This window comes from Podarcis tiliguerta, assembly GCF_965153285.1.
Source record: "Podarcis tiliguerta genome assembly, chromosome: 13".
In the NCBI taxonomy this organism is placed as follows: Eukaryota; Metazoa; Chordata; class Lepidosauria; order Squamata; family Lacertidae; genus Podarcis; species Podarcis tiliguerta.
In genome coordinates this window covers 26,212,465-26,234,665 of record NC_139546.1, presented here as the reverse complement: position 1 = coordinate 26,234,665, position 22,201 = coordinate 26,212,465, and the positions used below count along the sequence as shown (strand labels likewise).

The 22,201-nt window shown below is 45.6% G+C and overlaps 1 protein-coding gene across 1 annotated transcript in view; it reads left to right on the top strand.

The window, feature by feature from the left end:
* Window positions 1-22,201, top strand: part of PPP1R1B (protein phosphatase 1 regulatory inhibitor subunit 1B) — a 47,995-nt gene that overhangs the window by 17,493 nt on the left and 8,301 nt on the right. The window contains exons 4-6 of the mRNA XM_083408785.1: window positions 5,916-5,991; window positions 17,766-17,936; window positions 21,720-21,770. Coding sequence (XP_083264911.1) covers window positions 5,916-5,991; window positions 17,766-17,936; window positions 21,720-21,770 — 298 coding nt within the window. The remainder of the gene's footprint in view (window positions 1-5,915; window positions 5,992-17,765; window positions 17,937-21,719; window positions 21,771-22,201) is intronic.

Genomic DNA, 22,201 nt, shown 5'->3' with positions numbered 1-22,201 from the left:
TAGTCTACCCTCCCTGGATGCTCAGTAAGCAGGTCGTCTGCAAGCAACTGTTTCCCCAGAACGTTTTTAAGATGGAGAGGGAAGAGAAGAGCGGCACAGCTGCCCTCCTGCCACACAGGAAGGCCCCCCCTGTGGCAAAGCTGACACCCCCTGTGCTCTGAACAGCAGCCTGAAACTTAAACCCAGCACGTGACACTTTTCGGAAAAGCTTCGCCTGCTAAATTTCTGCTTCTGCCAAGCCAGATGAAATAGATGAGGCAGCCACCCTGTCCATCGGTGTGGCCTGAATAATTGCTCTTTTGTTTTTTGAACTGAGGCATGAAAAAAGCCAGAGTTCTAAAAGGTGGCAGAGAGACACAGGACACAGTTTGAACTGAATGTGTGAATAATCCTGTTGCTGAGAGAGAGAGAGGACTGGCTGACTTTAGAAGGCAGAGCTAGACTCTTCCTTTCTTCAGCTGCTAGGTATCCTTCAGGCTCCCCCATTACAGACCCTCCATGTGTCCCTATTTTCCAGGGTTGTTCCTGATTTAGAGAAGCCATCCCGGTTTCTGATTTCCTGGAATGTCCTGCTTTTCCCTATTTTCACTGGAGAAATGTTGGAGGGTATGGAGTTATTCGACTCCTGAGCAGTCTGTATAGGGATTTAAAAAAAAAAAAAAAAAAAAAGGTTCAGTGTTTTATTACATTTTTATACAGTGGTACCTTGGGTTAAGTACTTAATTCCTTCCAGAGATCCGTTCTTAACCTGAAACTGTTCTTAACCTAAAGTACTACTTTAGCTAATGGGGCCTCCCGCTGCCGCTGTGCCACCGCTGCATGATTTCTGTTCTCATCCTGAAGCAAAGTTCTTAACCTGAGGTAATATTTCTGGGTTAGCAGAGTCTATAACCTGAAGCGTATGTAAACTGAAGCATATGTAACCCAAGATACCACTGTATATGTTGGAACCTGCCCAGAGTGGCTGGGGCAACCCAGTGGGGTATAAATAGTAAAATTATCGTTATGGAATAGGGCGTCCCTATTTTCATCGGAGAAATGTTGGAAGGTTATGCCATTATTTCAGTACCTCAGGTTACATACGCTTCAGGTTACAGACTCCGCTAACCCAGAAATACTACCTTGGGTTAAGAACTTTGCTTCAGGATGAGAACAGAAATCGTGTTCTGGCGGCACAGTGGCAGAGGCAGGCCCCATTAGCTAAAGTGGTGCTTCAGGTTAAGGACAGTTTCAGGTTAAGAACGGACCTCCAGAACGAATTAACCTGAGGTAACCTGAGGTACCACTGTAATAGTAAGCGCGGGGGGGGGGGGGAGAACATGAAGGCCAGGGGACTGCAACAACTGTGAGACTCTTCGTCTCTTCATTGAATGCCCTTCACTTGGGCATTGCAATCTGCAATTCTGCTGCACTAGAAGACCTTGGAATTTACTCAAACAAACAAAGAATGCCCCATTGGAAAGTCTGGCTCTTGAGCTTATCCCACCCCTCTCTCACACACACAAACACACCCTAAGCCTGCAGAGAAAATTTATTCCTGCTTGCATTTTTCCATGACTTCCCCTTGATCTTCAATCACATTAAATTCCTCTTTAATATGCGACAAAGTACTGTTCTGGAATGGGATCCTGGGGACAGCAAGTCAGGAGCCAGAAGCTTAGTGCCTTTGAGAAAGACTGGCTGCTTTTCAAACTCTCCCCATGACTTGTCTGTTGTTTTATCAGATTATCCCTTTAATCGCTGAGTGTGCCGCCCCATTCCCCAGTTGGCAACTTGCTTCCCCCCCCTTTTTTTCTGGAGTGGGGGAGGTAAAGCCCTTGGCAGAGGTCAGACAGAATGCGTACCTTTTTCACCTGTTTCCCAACCCCAAAATGAGTGGGGAACATGGACATTTTTCCAAAATGTGATCAGAGCTTTTGTCCAGTGAACAACAACACACACACACAAAAAGGGAAGGAAAGGATTTTGCTGGTTTCCAGAGCTGGATAGCTAGGTAATGGCTAACTTACATAGCAGTCAAAAGCTGCTTTGAAAAAACTTTACTGCGATTAATCATCTGGGTTTTAGCTCATTCGAGTAATTAAATGTGAAAGTTATTTCCAAAATCTATATATTTTCAGATTTCTTTTTTTAAAAAGCTACTGAAATATTTAAGCTACCGAAAGAACGTGTGAGAACTCACAGTTTAAGGCAAAAGAAAGGCCATCGTTTTTACATATGTACAAAAAAAAAAAAAATCCTTCCATTCTGTATTACAGTTACATCAGAAGAACCAAAATAACCTCAACAAAGTGTGAACATAATTCTCAGCCCTGCCTTTCAAATATTTCCATCACCAATTAAACAACTAACACTTCAGTTGCTTAATTTTCTGATTAGAGGCTGCAAATTTAGTAATGCGGATCTTATTTATTTATTTATTTTTAGTTCCATTTAAGAAGCCCTGTCTAACGCCATAAACACCCTCCCTTCTCTGTGAACTGGAGTTCAGGGAGGAAGTGGGGCCAGTGAAATGAGCTGCATCTGGCAGCACCAGGGAAGGGTGGGGAGGGAATAGATGAAGGCAAGATTTGGTGTCTAAATGATGCAGCAAGGAGACATTTCAGGGGAGGAGACTTTCCCGAGGGCTCTGCTTCGGGTCCCACCATGCCTTGGGCCAGCACTGGTGAGAAAGACAAAAGCAGATTCTCTTTTTCAAGAGAAGTACACATCCTGCCACTTCTCAGGATCATTCCTGGGACTGTTTCAGCAGTAACCTGCTCCTGCTTTTCCCAGAATGCCTCTGTCCACACCACCCCTTTCTTTTCCCTGAGGTAAACAGGTGTCCTCACGATCCTCTAAGTATTACCGATGTGGGTCAACAGCCCTGTGCCAGAGGTTCCTCCTTGGGCCTTCCCCCCACCTCCAATATAACTCTTTACTGTTAAAAAAAAAGCTTTACATTATTATTTTTTTGTTGCAGCTGTTCACAGCCACTGTTCCCTCCATCTGGTGCTGCATTTATTAACTTACGATAATGTTTATTTCACTACTTATTATTACATCGATATCCCATTTTCCCTTCAAGGGAAGCTCTTTGCTGTGGCACATGGTTCTTCCTCCTTCCCCATTTTATCATCAAAACAACCCTGTGAGGTAAGCTAGGCAACTGTCCCACGGTCAACCAGGTAGCTTCATGGGTTGAGTGGGGATTTGAACAATAATCTCCCAGGTTCTAGTCTGAGGCGCTAACCATGACACCTCATAGGCTCTCAGGGGTGCTGACTTGAATAAAATATTGGGGTAGTCCAGGTAATAACCTGCCCTGCATAATCAATCACAAGATCACATAATCGATGCACGCCATTTGAATGGCAAGACCCATCAACATTGGGGGAGGGGTCCCTTCAGATATTTTATTGAGGGTGTGAAGGGACCTTGACCCCTAGGAGTTGGCTCCTATGAAGGCTCTCCCCCTGTCAAAGTGTGTTTTTATTTTTTTTAAAAAATAATACTTATTAACTTTCCATTTTATAGCATATAAATACAATCTTTGTTTTTTCACGAAGTTCATGAGCTCAACGGAGCTCGAAGTGATGTGAAAAAACAAAGTCAAAGTGTGCTTTTAGAGGCTTTCTTCACCACATGATCCCAGCCGATCAGGGATAATCTTGTGAATGTGATGGTGTCATTAGCACCATTATGTCCTGCATTGCCCTCTTTCATGGCATGAGGGGAAAGTAAATACATCTCCAGTGCCGAGGCATCATGTTCAACATGCTCTTCCTTGACTTACCACGCTACAGTGAAACCATCACAGGCAATGTGTAGGCCTGGTTGTCTTGGCAACAAGGATGCCGTCTCTCCCCTCCCATCAAATCCTCACAAACCTTTTTGTATGATTTTCTCTCCGCCACCCCTATCCCGCACGAAAGATGGGGCACTTGTGTATTAAAAGCAACTGCCTGCCTCCTTTTGGCTCAACGCCGCTTTCCAAATCTGTTGCGGTTTTGCCTTTGCGCTGTGCACGAGGCAGTCTTTCAGGCAGTTTTGATGTTGCCGGGAACAACATTACAGCCAAAACAAGCATCGCTAAACAAAGGGAAAACATATTTAAGGAAAACCGAACGTAATTCCAGACACTGCAAAGGAAACTTAAAAATAGCAACTCTCCCCTCTCCCTTTGTTTTATTGAGACACCCTGAACAGCTACAGGATGCTTCAGGCCCTATAAAAATTCTCTTGGGAAGTCTTGGTGGTGTGTTTTGCTTACACTCATCTGACCAGTTACCATATTTGGCATTGGGAAGGAAAGTTCACCAGTGTCAGATTAGGACACCTCTGTGTCTTTCCAAACAGGAAGTCATGTTATTGGCCAATGGGGCCAAGATTCCCATTCCTTGGAATGAAAGGGGATGCCTCGGTCCTTGCTAGTAGACTAGCAAGAGATCAAGAGATTACCACAGTGACCACTTGTAAGGAGCCCATAACTAGGGTTTGAAAGAGTGGTCAGTTTCAGTTCTCTCATATTCCAATCTTAAACCCAGTTCTCCAGGTTTCTGGAGCAATTTGTTTTGTTAGAGAACTGTATCATAAAATTCGGACAACTGCAAGGTTTGAAGGATAGCTGAATTTTGGCTGTCGTGTTGTTTCGGTGTCCTTAACTGCAAACTGAATCGAGTTTCCTGGTGACATGGCAGTAAACACTTACGCAGAGCTTTTAGGGCATAACAACATAAAACGTTAAATGTTAAATGCATCATGGATATTAAATTATAGGAATTAGGGGTTCCTTCCAGACAGGTGTGTATTGTGGGCTGACAAGTGCTCCTTGCGCATGCAACTTTTTGGCAGAGCCCATGCAACGTCATTGGTATCAAAATGCCAGCCCCTGTTCCCCCTGTAATAATAATAATAATAATAATACTTTGGATTTTCCCATTCTAGGGTAAAAGATCTGGTGGTGCTCTCCAGAAGTTGTTGGACTACAACTCCCATCATCTCTGACCGTTGACATTGCTGGCTGGAGGCTGATGGGCATTATAGTCCAACAACATATGGAGGGCACTATGCTGCCTATCTTAGCTTAGACCCGTTTTTGTAATATTTAGAAAACAAGCATTTAGAAAAATCTTGCAGGCAGTAGGCACCCCCTTAGAAGCGTCTCTCTCCTTTCTTGCTCTTCTTAGATTATGACTGCTATATTATCGAAAAACATGGTGCACCTTCCCTGCATCCAAATTATCATTATAGTTACCTGCAAGATTTTACTGATGAACTCATCATCACAGTTAATTGACTGCAGTTTCTTTAATTGGGTTATAATTGGCATTTATTTGTGTGCCCCTCCACAGGAGATCTGGAGGGTGGCAACACGAGAATGGGCCTTTTCTGTGGTGACTCCCATTTTGTTGAATGCTCTCACCTGGTTTCTTCATTGCATATCTTCGGGTGCCCAGCAAAAATATTTCTCTTCAACCAGGCCTTGAGCTGTTAATCAATTTATGGCCTTTGTGTGTGTGTGTGTGTGTGTGTGTGTGTGAGAGAGAGAGAGAGAGAGAGAGAGATTATCTTTTCCTCCTTTTACTATTATTATATAATGTATCTTGTGTTTTATGCTGTAAACTGTCCTGTAGTCTCTTGATGAAGGGAAGTATATAAATTTAATTAATTGTGATAGCCGTGTTGAAAACCGACAAGTTTCAGAAGCCATTTCCAATGTCAAAGAGTTGGGGAGCAGCCGCTGAAAACAAAATAAGAAATGCCTATCCAAACACACTCAGAATCCTGGATCAAAGCCAATATGTTAATTTAACAAGTGTTTATATGTTGATTTGTTGAAAATAAAATATCGTGCATCGTCACATTCCCCATTCTTTGGGAAATCTTTGGAGAGCTGTGCCTTTGACCCGATGACTCTTGTTTTCTTTTCCCAGAGAGCTTTGGGCGAAGGCTACCACCTTAAAAACAAAAGGAATGCCCCCTGTGTCTACACCCCACCTTCTCTTAAAGGTAAGGTAGCTTTGAATTGTTTGTGACTTGCAATTTTCAGTGTTAATGCAAAAGGGCTTCCTTCTGTCTGTCCTGAATCGCCCACCATTTGACTTCATTGGATGCATCTGCACACATACGCACAAGGTTCTGGAATTTAACACCTTTTAACTGTGTCTATATTGGGACGCGGGTGGCGCTGTGGGTTAAACCACAGAGACTAGGACTTGCCGATCAGAAGGTCGGCGGTTCGAATCCCCTCGACGGGGTGAGCTCCCATTGCTCGGTCCCTGCTCCTGCCAGCCTAGCAGTTCGAAAGCACGTCAAAATGCAAGTAGATAAATAGGTACCGCTCCGGCGGGAAGGTAAACAGTGTTTCCGTGCGCTGCTCTGGTTTGCCAGAAGCGGCTTAGTCATGCTGGCCACATGACCTGGAAGCTGTACGCCAGCTCCCTCGGCCAATAAAGCGAGATGAGCGCCACAACCCCAGAGTTGGCCACAACTTGACCTAATGGTCAGGGGGTCCTTTTACCTTTTTAACTGTGTGTGTGTGTGTGTGTGTGTGTGTGTGAGAGAGAGAGAGAGAGAGAGAGAGAGAGAGAGAGAGAGAAATTCCACTTGCAACTTCAGTCCATACATAATTCCCCAGAAAAACATTGACTGCAAATGCCACCATCTTCGCAATCTCTTCTTCTTCTTCTTCTTCTTCTTCTTCTTCTTCTTCTTCTTCTTCTTCTTCTTCTTCTTCTTCTTCTTTCTCACAGTTGCATGAAACTCCCTTGCTGTTACCCCTCCCTCCGCCCCCCCCGTCCCCCAGGCTGCCAGGGAACTTGCAGTTCTAAGGAAACAGACTCCGCACGCACTTGATTTGGATATGCGAGGTGCCCCCTCTCTTCCCACCCTATGCTTTTATTTTTATATTTTTTCATAAAGAGTTGACAACTCCATCTGCTCGGAAAGCTAACCATTCCACAGCAGTGAAGGTGACCTTGGGCACACAGAGAGAAGGGCTGGGGAAGGAAAGGAATATGTGTGGGCGGGTGGGTGGGTTATGCATGAACCAAACTTTGCATTACCTTGCGCCGACTTTCTTCATTTCAGATGAACAGAACCAAGATGCCAGGGAGATGGGGTGACTCACAGCAGTGTGTGTATGTGTGTACAGTATATAAAACGGGGTGGGTGGGGGAGTCTGATCTGGTCAGCAAGCCAGAACCTTATTCTCCCCTACCTCTTGACAGGTGGGCAGGGTCACCCACCTGCCAGTCACCTGATGATGTCACAATGGCATCAGGCGATGAACAAAGCTCTATGTGGTGCTTTGAAGTTCTGCTTATCAATAGGCTTGAAGCTGCAAGAGTGATGACTCCAAGCATGCTTTTTGCAGGATTGAGTTGCCCCATGGAGAACTCAGCCCTGAAGCTGATGCAGCAGACTTTTAAGTCACCCATCAGCTGTTGGGTGGTGACTTGAGGGCTACTTTCTGCAGGGATCAGCTGCCCAATCGAGTTCCCCATGTGAAGCTTGGTTGTACAGCCTGCCCTACGCCTGGTGCCACACATTATGTGGGCATGGTTTGGACAAAACAGCCGCACAGGCCAAACTGGGGCCCGTGTCAGGACAAATCTAGCCTGCAGGCTGGAGATTCCTCACCCCCATAGAAGACATCTTCTAGGGGCTAAGGTCCCTTCAGCTACCCCAATAAAATATTTGTGAGGGCCACGCACACCCATGTTGATGAGCATTGCTATTCAAATGGTGTGCCTGCACTGCATCTTGTGATCAGCTACGCTGGATGGGGCTTACTTGCCCCCCCCCCATATTTTATTCAAGTTGGTAGCCCTGTTATGAACTATACTTCTCTGCATTTCTCCTTAAGCCATGCAGCTTTTAAATGCTCCAGCCAGAAACATATAGAAGTTTAGTTTCTTTCCAAAAGGTCACATTTTAAGGGCAATCTGTTCCAAGCGAGGCCCAACTTGGAAGTGGAAGAGGATTAAATGACCTTCTCCCCTACCAGTCTCTCAGTGGCTGTACGGAGGACAGTCCTCTGTTTGAAGGACTCGCAGAAGCTGTCCTTCCAAAGTCCATTTTAAAGATAAAGGGCCTTGAATTCGCTAGCACCTGAGCAGCAGCCGGAGCAGCTACACGGATCACCTGGCCTCAGTTTCCCCACCATAATGAGATAGCTCAGTTGGTTAGAGCATGATGCTGACAACGCCAAGGTTGCAGGTTTGATCCCCAAATGGAACAGCTGCATATTTCTGCATTGCTGGGGGGCTGGACTAGGCAATCCTCAGGGTCCCTTCCAACTCTATGATTCCATGATATTTTCCCTTTCTCTGTAAACAGAGTAATTATTTCTTCATTTGCATTTATGCACAACAATCAACACGTGTCCGTTTTATGCAAGTCTCCCTCTTTCTTTGTGTGTGATGCATTCCCACTTTTTAAGCAACGCATGAGCAGCTTCTTCCGGCAAACAAATATATAGATATGAAAATGTTGGGAACTCGGAACTGTATGCGATTAATGACACACAAAATCTGAGCCAGAGAGCCCTCGATTTGAGATTAATTCATAACTCTGGCGCCTGGATCCCTTTAAGTGGGTGCTTTGTTTCAAATGCCTTAAGTCAGATGTACCCCAAACACTATCAGGCTCCTTTGGGGTAGGTGTTGGTATCAAGAAAAGGCCACTGATAATTAACGGCAAATTACCATGATCAGGTTTGTCCTCCACAAAAGATGAGCCTCCAAGTGCCCCTATTTTCCAGGGACAGTCCTGGATTTTCAGGAGCCACCATGGTTTCTGATTTGATCCTAGAATGTCCCACTTTTCCTTAGGACGTCCCTATTTTCATCAAAGAAATGTTGGCTGATATGCATTTTGAACATACCAGGAAGAAGTATATAATCAATGTGACTCCCTCTCACAATAGATGCCCTTCTTGGTCATCAATGATACTTCCATTACATATTTCCTCAAGGAAATATCCACGTTGAAATCACTGCAGAAAGTTTCACTCACTAGAGCATATTCTGGCATTGTTTAAAAACCTCCCACCCAAGTAGGGATCTGAAGGCTGAAGGTAAAGCTTGAGTTTGACTTGAGTAATCCTTGGCTCCCTTGGGAAGGAAATAAACATAGGCCTTCCATTTTGAGCGGGAGAACCAAAGAACTCTGGTTTGCAGCTACATTTAACAGCGATGCAATGAAACCAGAGTCTGTTGAAACTAACATCAAGGTCACTGCTGAGGAAGCCCTGTCTTTGCTGCTGCCTTCCAAAATATAACATTAACACAAACAGCTGACGAGGATCACAGATGCTGGTTTCTTGAAAGCGCAATACCTGGAATTTCTGGAGGTATTCCAAACACTTCTTATTACCTACTTTACACAGAGAAAGAGAGAGAGACACACACACATTAAGCGTCAGGTTGTCACTGCAGTTCCTTCCAAGCTCTGGGAGCCAGACTCAATTTAAATTATGTTTAAACTCACTGTCGGTCACATTAGGAAAACATGTTATTGGCGTCACAGTTAAGCCAAGTGTTGGTCCCTGAGCATACATTAACATCACAGTCTCCTGGGCCATTTATCCCTGGCATGCTAATATTGTGCACACAGATGCCAATGGCCCAGTTCATATGTGATTCTGAGCACATGGAACACCATACAGGTAAGGTTTTTCTAAAACATGCCCCACATTGTACTTAAATTGAGCCTTGAACCTCCAACACCTTGTACTTCTGACTGTTCATTCCCCAGTGCTGCTGAAATCTATGCCGCAGGAGGTTGCCATTGACTTCTTACCACCGACGTTTAGTTCTCATTGTGTCAACTTTCAACAGACAGGCCTTACTCATCCCTTCACAAAAGCAAGCCCTTTCTTTTTCGCTTTGACACATCACCTGGTAGAAATGAAAGGCAGTCGTTCGAAGCACGGATGTGCGCACACACACACAGAGCTTTCGATCCAGTCGTTTGCATTTTCCAGTTTTAGCACTAAGGTCAGCACCAAGAACATCCACTCTCCCCCACCCCCTGAGTGACAAGTGGCGCTAACTTCCCAAACAGAGGTTGGAAGCGCCAAGGCAGTTGGAGGCCAATGTGTTTGACAACAAAGCCCTATTTAAAGACCTTCCCTTGTGCTGCGCTCCTCTTCCCACAATCTGCTGTTTGTGTCATGAGCGCTGCCAATAATCGGCAGCATTTCCTGTAGAACGCAGCCTGGAGAGGAGGGCTTCCCAGGAGAAAGGGAACGGCCGCAGCAGGATTCTCGACTCTCTCCAAGGCTCAAGGCCACTTTTGGGTGGTGATGGGGAGGGCAGGGAAGGAAGAAATTGTAAAGAAGGCTGTGCCAGGAATTCTGGAGAAAGGCGGATTAAAGTGGGAAATGATGCAAAGAGGAACAACTGAAATGAACATAGGAATGGGGAAATCAAGAGAGTTTTACCTATATGGAAGTTAGGCCGAGCAGAGTACAAGAGAGTGCTCTACAAATATCCAAGACGATTACTATATTATTAGCTAAGATTATGGTTGTGTGGGTGCTGTCAGTAATTTGCAGGCAGGATTCAAGAGTGTGATACAACATTGGTTTGTGCAACTGATGTAGATGAAAGAGCTCTGGACCCCCTTCAAACGTCCTTTGTATTGCGCATTTATGGAGATTTCTGCTCATGATAGTATCGGGGCAGTTGTACACCAACCCACTTTCAGTATTGTTTGTGCCTGCAAATGTTTCGGGTGAACATAGGCCTTTTGCTCCAATCGGGACATGTCCGGTAGCTTTCTGCTGAAATCCTGCAACTTTTTATTATTAATAATAATAATAAATGTTCTGGGGGTGGGAGAGGGAATGTCCTCCTTTCATTGCACTATAGCGCAGGAGTGCCCTTCCAGACCATAATAATGCAGGAATGCCGTGGTGGCACTGCAAAGCAACAAAAAAAGCTAAATGATGTGTGGGCAGTCCAGTATAAACCCACCACCAATGCAGTATTATTGCATCCAGGACATGTGGCAAAATACTGTACATATGCAAAAGCAAATCCACTATTTAAAAAAAGTTTTTTTTGCCATGCAGAAAGATGACAAGGAAATGCATTGAAAGGTGTGGTTTGAAACAGTGACTAACAGGAAAATTTATAAAGACCCCGCAAGCAAATCCGAATGAATGCTCGTTGTCATCCAGCCACCCTGAGAACAGATTAGATCAAATGGTCAACAAAGACTGGCAACCCCCCGCATAGCTCAGTTGGGTAGAGCATGAGGCTCGTAATCTCGGGGTTGTGGGTTCAAACCCCAATAGGGGCAAATGATCCCTGTATTGCAGGAGATGGGACCAGATGACTCTTGTGGTCCTTTCAACTCTCTGATAAGTTCTGTGGAAGCAAATTGGGATGAATGCCAGACATTGTACATGCCTTTAAAGTAGGGCATGGAGCTGCGGCCCTGGGAAGGGTCTGGATGTAGCCCTTCAGGCCTCTCTGGGAATTCTCCCCAGGAAGAGAAGCTCACTTTGGTTCGAGCCAGTGCAGTTTTTAGATAGGTGCCTGGGTCGTGTCATGGGTCAAAGGCAAACTCCCATCTCACAAGCCGTGGATCAGTCGGTCGTAAACGGCTGGTGCCACAAACCTGACTGGTGTTAGGCGAAGGAGTAAATAGACTGGGCTGATAGATAAAGCCAGAACTGGGGGGCTGGGGGCTGGAGATGAGCAGTGTTTGGAGTGCACATGCCCCCGTACTGGAAATGCGCTGCCTGTCAGAAGAATGTGAGAAACGGCTTGCCAGAATGGGTGTGTGTGTGTGTGTGTGTGTGTGTGTGTTTCACATCCTTCCTGTTCTCCGACAGGGAATGCTCACTGCCAGTTGCTCGCCCCCCACAAAGTGCTGCACTCATCCATTTCCCGTCAGCCTTTGCTCTCATCATCACTCCCCCGCACCTATTGTTCGCACCTGTCTTTCTCTAATTCTCTTCTTCTTCTCCCCCCCTCCCCAAGCTATTTGATCTTCTGAGGGGGAGTTGGCACATTGCCTTCCCACACATACCTAAAGCTTTTACATTGTTTGGTGGCTGCTGCTTTTAAAGGGGCTCTTATCTCTCCTTCCTCCCAGGGAGAACTGGGGTGCGGGTAGGGGGGGAATATTGAGGCCGCGGTGGAAGTAATGAGCTGTAGTCTTGCACACAGCCATGCTTGTCCGCTCTCCCTTGATTTGGCAGGGGTGGAAGAGACATAACGATGATGAGATAAAATGTGAGGTGGTGGGGAGCTGGAGAGCTCGCCTGCTTTTTCCCCTGAAAAAGTGGTGTCTAGGAACCATGCACAGTCACCCAGCAGTACTGCTCCCTAATCCCTTTTTTTATAGTTAAAAGTAGCTGTGGAAGCCTGAATTAGATTGGAAGAACTGCTTAACCCTTTGCATTCCAGCCATTTCCCCCACTAACCCCACTTTCCTCCCCATGGTTGCTTTCCTATTCACGGGGTGGGAAGGGGACCTGTCTTCCCCCGCCCCATGGGCACAGGTGGACATGTCTGCAGATTAGCTCAGTTGGTAGAATATGAGACTCTTAATCCCAGAGCCATGGGTTTGAGCCCCACGTTGGGGGGAAACAGATTCCTGCATTGCAGGGGGTTGGACTAGGTGACCCTCAGGGTCCCTTCCAACTCTACAGTGCTACGATTCTATGAAAAGCAAAAGGTGACCAATGCATAAAAAGAAAGGATTAAGCACCTCCCCTGCCTTGCTACTCTGTAGATCAGTGGTGGCCAAACTTGGCCCTCCAGCTGTTTTGGGACTACAACTCCCATCATCCCTAGCTAACAGGACCAGTGGTCAGGGCTGTAGTCCAAAAACAGCTGGAGGGCCAAGTCTGGCCATCACTGCCATAGATCAAACATGCTGCCAACCTCCCAAAGTATCGTATAGCCATATAGCATCTTGCTTCTCCTTACTAGCATTCCTCAAGCTGTTGCTGACAGGACCCAGGTCCCTGGCTGGCTCTTCCTGCTGTATTTACATCCCTGTCTTCCTTTGAGGTGTGGCATATATTATTCTTCCCATCTAAGCAGCTTACAGGGCAAATACCCGGATGGCTGCCAGAATTAGGGCAGGCCCACCTGCCTCCCCAGGGCATGAGTGACAGCATTATAAGTGGAATTTATGTCTTTGTGTGCATGGTGCTCTGCAGAGTACAAGAGGAAAGGGCATGTTCACATTACTGCTTCCTCCGCACCCAGCGCTTTTAATTTTTGAAGCCGCATTCACACGGCATTAGCCACAATCCGCATCAATCCTGTAGTTTTTAGTGGGGTAGGAGAGAGCTGAAAAGAAATTCACATCTGGCAACTAATGCACCCCTTTGGTTTCAGATAGCACATGGGTAGACAAGTCTAAAACAAATTTTCATGGCCCTCCATCAGCTATGGTGGCTCAGTTACCAGAAGTAATTTATTTAGCATTAGCTCTAGAAGCGCACACTCGATTCTCACCAAACTAAGCCTCTGAATGTATATTTTGCTCTAGGAGGCTTAAGGATACTTTTAGGCAAACTAAGATTCTCCATACTTTATTTTAAGGCATTGGGGGCAAATGCAAAAGAGGACAAGGCCCTTGCACCTTCCATAGCTGTGCAGAAGGTGGGATTTCAGCCAGACAAGCAGACGCTGGTGAAGTTCCCTCTTCTGCAAAACTGTTCCCTGTCGCATCTGGACACTCTGCTTTGCATGGGTATCTTTTCGAGCTCATGTTGCCCTGGCTTCTATCTAGTCTTGGTCACCCCTGTCCTCAATAGCACAGTCATGTGGGGGAACACCCTTTCTGCAGATTTTGCAAAAACCTGCTGTCAATGGAGGGAAGTGGCCTTGTAATCTTAGCTCCATGTGCCCTTTGTCCCTGGCTAATGCAAACACAAGTAACTCTAAGTCCTCCCTACAACGCACAAATCTGGGATGTCGACATGAGCCTTAAGCTTACGTTCTGACCCACAAGCAAGCTGCAGTTTCCCCTTCACAGAGCTACAGTTCCCAGCACCTTTTACACTTCCCAGAATTATTTGGGGGGTCATTGTACCTTAAATGTGCTTTAGATGATGGTGTGGATCTGCCCTACAGCCCTTCTTCTCCTGCTTGCCCAGTGGCGTAGCGTGGGTTGTCAGCACCCGGGGCAAGTAATTTGCACCCCCTAACCTGTGGATTTGCGCCCCCTAACCCTAACCCCCAGATGTTGCGCCCGGTGCGGCCGGCCCCCCCTGCACCCCCCACGCTACGCCACTGTGCTTGCCCCAGGGCTCCAGTCGCCAGATAAGCTGGTTTTTAAAACAAAAACAACCCCTCCCTGCCCCAGCAACCTCCATCAGGATGGCAGGTGGATTTCCACACTTTTAGGGTAAATAAACTACTTGGCTAAACACAACCCTGTCCCTTTCAATCGAAGGATTTGCTTTTCAGATTTATACATTTCACTCATGAACATGAACATGAAATTTATTACTGTCAGAGACCAGCTTGAGAAACGCAAAGGGAACTGCAATCCCAAAAGCAAAACAAACATTTAAAACAATATACAACAATGGATTTTAAGTTTAAAGGTGTGATAGGCATATAAACACATAAAAACTTTAAAATAGACTACCTTAGAGAAATGACCCCAAGTCGCCTGTGGATCTGACATTGGGAATTTTCTTAACAAACTAGATTGAATCGTGGGAGGCTCTGCACCTACAGATCTGTGCACAGAATCTGGCGACAATCCAGCTCATCTTGTGGTCTTTGCCTAACAAGATCGAATTTTTGCTTTACCGGAGGTCAGCAAGCCTCACCAGCGGGGGGGTCAATGGTTTCTCTACGGGCCTCATCATTAAAGGGACATCTAAAAAATATGTGTTCGGGGCTTCCTATATCCTCCAAAGGACAGGTGCAAATTATCTGGTCATAAAGGATCCTTCCAAGACCAGCGAGGGCAGAGCCGAGCTTCTGGCAAGTGTAAATGCCCTTCTTGGATTTTTGGATACAAGAAAAAAGAGATATGCTGCTGGTGCAGCTATATATCTCCCGATTTCTACACTTTTGTAGTCGGGGCACCTTAAGCAGTCCTGTTGTCTCTCGGTGTCTATAATTCTTTGCCTAACCATTGCTTTTGCTTGGCCCAAGCCCGGTCTTAGAAGGGCTTGAGCAGTCGAAGGATTGCTGAGAAGAGATATGATAGCCACCTTCAAATATCTCAAGGGTGGTCACATGGAAGCTGGAGCAAGCTGGGGGGAAATGAACTAATTCCTATGCCCCACAAATAACCCAGAGATGCATTTTAAATAAAAGGATACATGCTACTCATGTAAAAACACGCTGATTCCCAGACCGTCCGTGGGCCACATTGAGAAGGCGATTTGGCTGCATCCGGCCCATGGGCCTTAGGTTGCCTACCCCTGGTCTAAAGTACTGTATGTTTGACCTTAGGTAAACAAACAGCAGGGCTTGTGTAAAGGAACGCAAAAGAAGGTGTGTCTGCAAAGAGGGTACGAAGAGGAAAAAGTTGACACTACCAAATAAAAAGCCTCTTCTGAACAAGGAAAAGATTGTCTCTCTCTCTCTCTCCCTTGTGGTTTTTTTTCTTCCCCAAACAAGGCGAATCACATTCCTCACTGAGGACTAGGTCCCTGCCAAGTTTATTGAACAAGGAAACCATTTCCCCCCATTTGTGCAAACTTTTCTATAGAACTTTAAGTCAGTTCAGGTGGTGTGGGAAAATTCCCGCCCTACCCTGCGTGCCTGTACTTTCTCAAAGAACTAATCTCTTCTTTTTCTAAATAAATGCACATCGATGTTCTTTTGATCCCATCAAAACCAAAGTTTCGTCTGTCAAATGTTAAGGTGCTCTTATTGTGGGCAGTGTTTCAAATTATCGCCTTCAGAGATTCTGTGATTGAAAAAGGGACAAGGTAAAAAAAACACCAACAAACTTGCTGATCAGACTTTTCAGCTGCCATGGAATGTTTAGGGACATTCTGATTGCTAAGGGTGAAGGTGCCAGATATAGAATTATTTATAACACTTTGGTATCTCTGAGAAAACTGAAAGGTCGTTTTGGCTGGCGGGGGCGGGGGGACACGCTGCAGTGCCCTGGGTCAGGGAACGGTGAATGTTTCTGGCAGCAGGGGGAGAGTAGGAGGAGAGACTGGGTTATTAATGAGATTATGTCTGCTTTGGGGTTTGTCAGTTTTAACAGACCTGTAGATGTGGAAGCTGCAGCAGTGGTTTCTCTTGCTCCTCTCCCCGCTCAGTCCCTTTACCCCATGCTCTGCTCCCCTCCAACCAGATGAAGCAAACAAGCTCCTTCTGTGACCCCCAAAAAGCTGGAGGGGAGGTTGGGCAATAGGACTCAGTAGGGAGTGGGGAGGAATGGAGCAACATGGCAATGGCTTCTTGCGCAGTTCCAGTTCTGGATTAGCCAGGTATGATAAGTATGACAACAGGTATGATCTTAGGCTTGTGTGACCTAGGACCCCACAGTCCTGGATTTACAGAAGCCATCCCAGTTTCTGATTTGATCCTCAAATGTCCCACTTTTCCTTAGGACATTCCTATTTTCATCAGAGAAATGTTGGAGGGTATGGAGTTATGTGACCCCCTTTAGAATACATCTGAAGGCAGCCCTGTATAGGAAAGGTTTTTTTATGTTTAATGTTTTATTATATTTTAATATATGTTGGAAGCCACCCAGAGTGGCTGGGGCAACCCAGTCAGATGGGCGATGTATAGGTGATATTATTATTATTATTATTATTATTATTATGGAATAATGTTGGAGGGTATAAACATGTCAGGGAGAAGGCTAGCTAGAACCTTCACCATGACATGAAGGGACATTATTATTATTATTATTATTATTATTATTATTATTATTATTATTATTAATTCAGTCCCATGGACTTCTCCACCTGTGCTCTGAAGGTTCACCATCTCATTGACTCCAAGGCAGATGGTTCTGTGAGGTCAGCCAGGTGATATGTATTAGATTTCATACATTTATTTTGACCCACTGGCCTTTAAAAAAATGTTAATTGTTTCCCTGCAGGTCGCTTTAATGAATTCTGGTGATTCATGCAAAATTTCTGCAGACATTTTACTTCCTACTAGGGTGGGAACATAACACATTGTGTTTTGGTTTTGGTTTGGTTTTTTTTTTTTTTTTTTAAATGAAATTCAGCACCAAGAAGAGAACAAGTACATGGATTTGCACGTGCTAATACATATATAAAATATACCTTCAATAGAAAATACATCTCACTGGGGTGGGAGAGACTGTGCTGTGAGCCTGCTCAGTCTGTTTTTTCAGGTGCTCACTACTGATAGGCTATTTCAAGGCCTCCTTATAGTGATAGCAGGAGAAGGTTGCTTTGCGTGGATGGAAATCCTTCAGAGTTGCCAAACACAGCAGGAGACCTGAGAGGCAAAGGGCAAGGGGGGAGAGGAATAAAAAAACATGCAGGGTTTGGAATCTGGATGGGCTGAGTGTTGCCAGAGGAGGTTGTACGGATCAAGAGGAAGGAAAGAGGATGATAACTGAGGACTAGGGGAAAGAGGTTGATGTCCCCAGAGGATCTCCCTTAGCTGCAGTTGTGAGTCTAATGTGGTGCTGCTTCTAGGCGGGAGTCAGGAGCAAGACAGCAGAAACTCACAAGGTGTCAGTGAAGTTAAATTCATTCTTCGAGGTTCTCCAGTTCCAAACTCCCATTTCTCTGTGAGCGCTCCTAAGCAAATCTCACCTGCCGAATTTTCAATCTTTGACAGCTGTGCAGCGCCTAGCGCAAAGCCATTTGGAATCCAACAGTTCCTGGATGGATGACGACTACCCCGAGGATGTTGAGGAGGACGAGGAAGATGAGGACGAGGAGGAGGAGGAGGAAGCTCAGGATTCAGATGACACCGTGAGGGAGATGCCCGGCCTTTGCAAGCCCGGGGGTAAGCAATGACAATAGCAAGCAGACACACGAGAGGCGGGGGAGGGAGACTGTGGTGCCAGCAGGGGGCAGCAGATAATACCCATCTTGCGCTTGGCATGGCTGGGCCTGGCAGCTTCTAGGTAGCTCCTACAGTGGATGAGTCACACGTCAATTTGTTCTGAAGCCATTGTGTTGGTTTATTAACGTTATTACCTGCACAGCACCATCGTAACACCAATGTTGCATTTGCCCTTTTGGGTCAGTATAGTATGAATGGATAGGGAAGGGAAGGAAAAGGGGAAAGGAATAATAAAACACATTACACTGTAGGAGCCCACACCAAAACCAGGGGAGAGTATTTTCTGGGAATTGCAGAAAATTGTTTTGCGCTGCCTTGAGTCTAAGCACCATAGCAAAGGAAAGGAAAGTTTAATCATTCATCCGAAACCACAGCAGAGAAAAGGATATGCCTAGATTATGTTCCATAGGAAATGTAAATATATATAAACAGCCCTTCAGACTGAAGGCTGTTCCGAAACATCCTGTTTCGAGCCACATGCTTCCGGGAAGCCCGCAAGTGGAGTATGGCAGGGCCAGCTTAATAACACATCGTTTTCCAAGCCTAAAATAGATGAATACTTCCCCACTCTCTGCCTGCACTGCTACTGGCAACAGGAAGCAGCCAAGCTTTCATCTGCAACAAACATGGATGTCAATGCTGCTGGGATACAGAGCGGGATGAGCTGACCACTCCAGCTTCCATGTTTTCCTCTCCTCTCCTCTCCTCTCCTCTCTTCTCTTCTCTTCTCTTCTCTCTAGCAAACTTCTTGCCTTTGTGGTCGCAGCAGGAGAGCCCACTTCAATATATAGGGAGAATCTACTGTAAGCTCAAGTTTACGTTGCTCCATCTCCGCAGAATCCAGTCCTGCTCTTACTGTCTACTTGTAATCCAAGTCTAGATCTTAACTGCCTAGCCTTATGGGTGCAAGTGTGGACCCATCCCCTAGGACTTTGCCTCCCGCCGGCTCCTTGCCAAGCATTTCCCAGTTTGTTAAAAACCTAAATTTTGCACACAGAATTAAATATGCAAAGATAACCAGCACAGACCTGAAAATATACATCGTCCCCAATACATCTGAGGTTAGTCATCGCAGTCCCCCTGCAACTGGGGGAATGAATTAGCCATGACTCACTTGGGTTCCGCTGCTCAGCCATGACTCATTTACCTGGATCAAGGCCATCATCTGCAAAGTGAATTTGAAATTCATCATTTGGGTTTCTTCAACCCAAAACTTGGCTTTTTGTGGAACTGAGAGCTGCATGCATGTTGCCTGCCTCTTCTAAATCCTGCCCTTGAATCTTTCTTCATGAAATGCATAGTTCTTCCATTCATTGCCAAATCGTTTAGCGCTTGCCTTCACTGTTGGTTGCTCTTAAAAGGATAGGATATATTCATAGGGGGCAGGTCTAGTAGCCATGACAAGCCAAATGGAACCTCCACAATTCAAAGCAGTACAGTGGTACCTCGGGTTAAGTACTTAATTCATTCCAGAGGTCCGTTCTTAACCTGAAACTGTTCTTGACCTGAAACACCATTTTAGCTAATGGGGCCTCCTGCTGCTGCTGCACCGTCGGAACACAATTTCTGTTCTCATCCTGATGCAAAGTTCTTAACCCAAGGTACTATTTCTGGGTTAGTGGAGTCTGTAACCTGAAGCGTATGTAACCTGAAGCGTATGTAACCCGAGGTACCACTGGAGGTTGTTGGGGGGAAATAGCAAGTGATGGCTCAGCCGCTCAGCTGCCTACTTTTGACTTCTCAGGGACATCTGGCTATCTGCTGCTGCAGATACGCCATGTCTAATCCAGTGAAGCAGCGCTGTTCTTAATCAGAAACACCAAAGAGTCTTGTGTCACCTTAAAGACTAATGCATTTATTGTGGCATTTGCTTGAAGGCTTATGCCATACTGAATTCAGCAGCCTTCGGGGCTCTTGGCTTGTTGCTTTTTGCTGCAACAGTCTAAACACGGCTGGTCCCCTTGGAAGTTCTTAATCAAGAAACTGGCTTCTGCCATCATAATGCCACTGCTTTTTTTAAAAAAAAAAAGTTTTGCAAGTTTTGGCAACCTTATAATTTTGCTAAATTCCAAACTATTGTTTCAGACATTTCTTTTCACTCCACGTCAAAAAAAAAATCAAATTATAATTCTCCGCTTTGGCATTTATCCTCCCCTACTCCCAAGTCTTGGTTGAAAGATAGAATTCCTTCCCCTGACTTTTCCCCATTTCCGCTGCGCGTGCCCCCCCCCCCACCATAAAACGCATTCGCTTCAGCCTGAGGTGATAGCTCAAAGGGTGCTCTGGAGAGCAGGGAGGGGCTGGTTCTCGAGGTCAAGTCGTTCTCAAGCAGGTGGGCTGTTTCCATGGCAATGCTCTTCTATTTAAAGGGCTTTCTCCCGCTGTTCGCCATGTATCCCACTCGCTGGGGGGTTCGCTGCATGTACTGAATACATTTCCCTTCATTTAGCACCTCTGCTGTCAGGGAGAAACCTGTAAATGGTTCCTCCTCCTCCTCCCTTCCCAACTCTCTCTCTCTCTCTCTCTCTCTCTCTCTCTCTCTCTCACACACACACACACACACACACACACACAAGCTCCTTACCCCCAGTATGGGGAGAAGCTGCTAGTCTCCTAGGAAACCATCTTCCTCAGCAGGAAAGAGCTGTGAGATGGAAGAGGTGGCATCTATACAAGGCATCTTTCTCTCTCCCACCTCCAGCCCCTTCTGTCCACAAATTCACTCCCTCTTGCTATATCAGAGCAAAAGGTCTGGAGTTTGGGGGGGTAGTTGCTAGGTGTCCGGCAGTTTTTAAAAAAGCAGGCGTCTGTGGATTTCAGATCATCACGAAATTGTGGCCACATGGAGCCTCTTTCAAACTGCAGAGGGAGGGCAGGGGGAAAGCGGAGAGGAGGACGGTGCCAAGTTGGTACGTGGAGATGGCTGGGGTTTATAAGATCCTAGCGGGAGCTTTGTGATCACATGCTGATTCTCAGGCTGTGTCTACACACACACATTTACTCTGCGTCTAGTGGGCTCCCATTCCAAGTTTGGGAACTGGCGTACATATAACATTAGCCACAATTCATATTTCCCGCAACATCTTGTGAAATACGGTGCTGGATGTGTTCCCCCTGCCCAAACCAGCTGCAACCTGAATAAAGGGGGAAAGAACCACCTCACCGTGTTCTGCGCCAGTGATGTGTTGACAGCATCAGTCTGGGCAACCACAGGGACTGGAAACTTGGTTTCTTTTCTTTTCTAAATGCTGCCGCACAATTAGTTTTCCGTGTCGCACCAGCAGTGTGTACAGGGCATTGAAAAGGCAATGGTGTTTTTGGGTCTGGCTGAGATGGCAAAGTTAAGATGTTTAATTAGAGAAAAATCATTACTGGCATCTGTTAAGCACCGGAAATTTCGTATGGGCTTTTTGTGCGAGAAAAGAAAGCGAACTTGTAGTATCTGGATTTGAAGATTGAAAAAAGACTGGTTTGTAGGTAATAGAATGGTTGGATTTTAAGGAATGGATATTATATGTTGCTGCAGGACAGAGACCTGGAAGTCTTTTGACTCCTTTCTGTCTTTCTTTAGTTTTTCCTTTCTTTTCCTTTTTCTTTTCTTCAGTTCTCTCCTGTTCTTGTCTTTTATTCTTTCTGACTTTGTTCTTTTTTTTTTTTTTTTTTTGCTAAGTAGTTATTTTATCTATTTATCTATTTATCATATTTCTTTATTGTCTATCATAGCATCCCAGTTGGGCCCAGCTTCCAAGGCAGCCTTGCTCAGGCAATGCACTGGTAAGAAAACACCTTCCTCTCATGTCAGATCTGCGTCCTAGCAATCTATCCGAGAGTTACATAATCAGAGAAATCAGCACTGGAGCTGTCCAAAGTCAAACAGCCCTGTGGGCTTTGCAATTGTGCAAAAGAGGGAGTCTCTTACCCTTTCATGATAAACTGCACGTGCCAAATAGCCTTGCAGACTATTGTGAAAGTTACAGGAGGCTCTGCCCATCTTTTTTTCTTAATTTTGCCTTAATCGGAACTTATGAGAGCTCTGGTTAAACAGCAAACAAGCAAGGAGACTTCCGGTAAAGATGGCGTCAGGTCAGAAAGTTGGCTCACACAATTTTAACCAATTTTCAATTGGTTTTAACCAATTATTTTATCAACCTTTTCATAACTTGGAACATGCAAGGAATGCCTGCCGGTCTTACAAGGGAAATTCA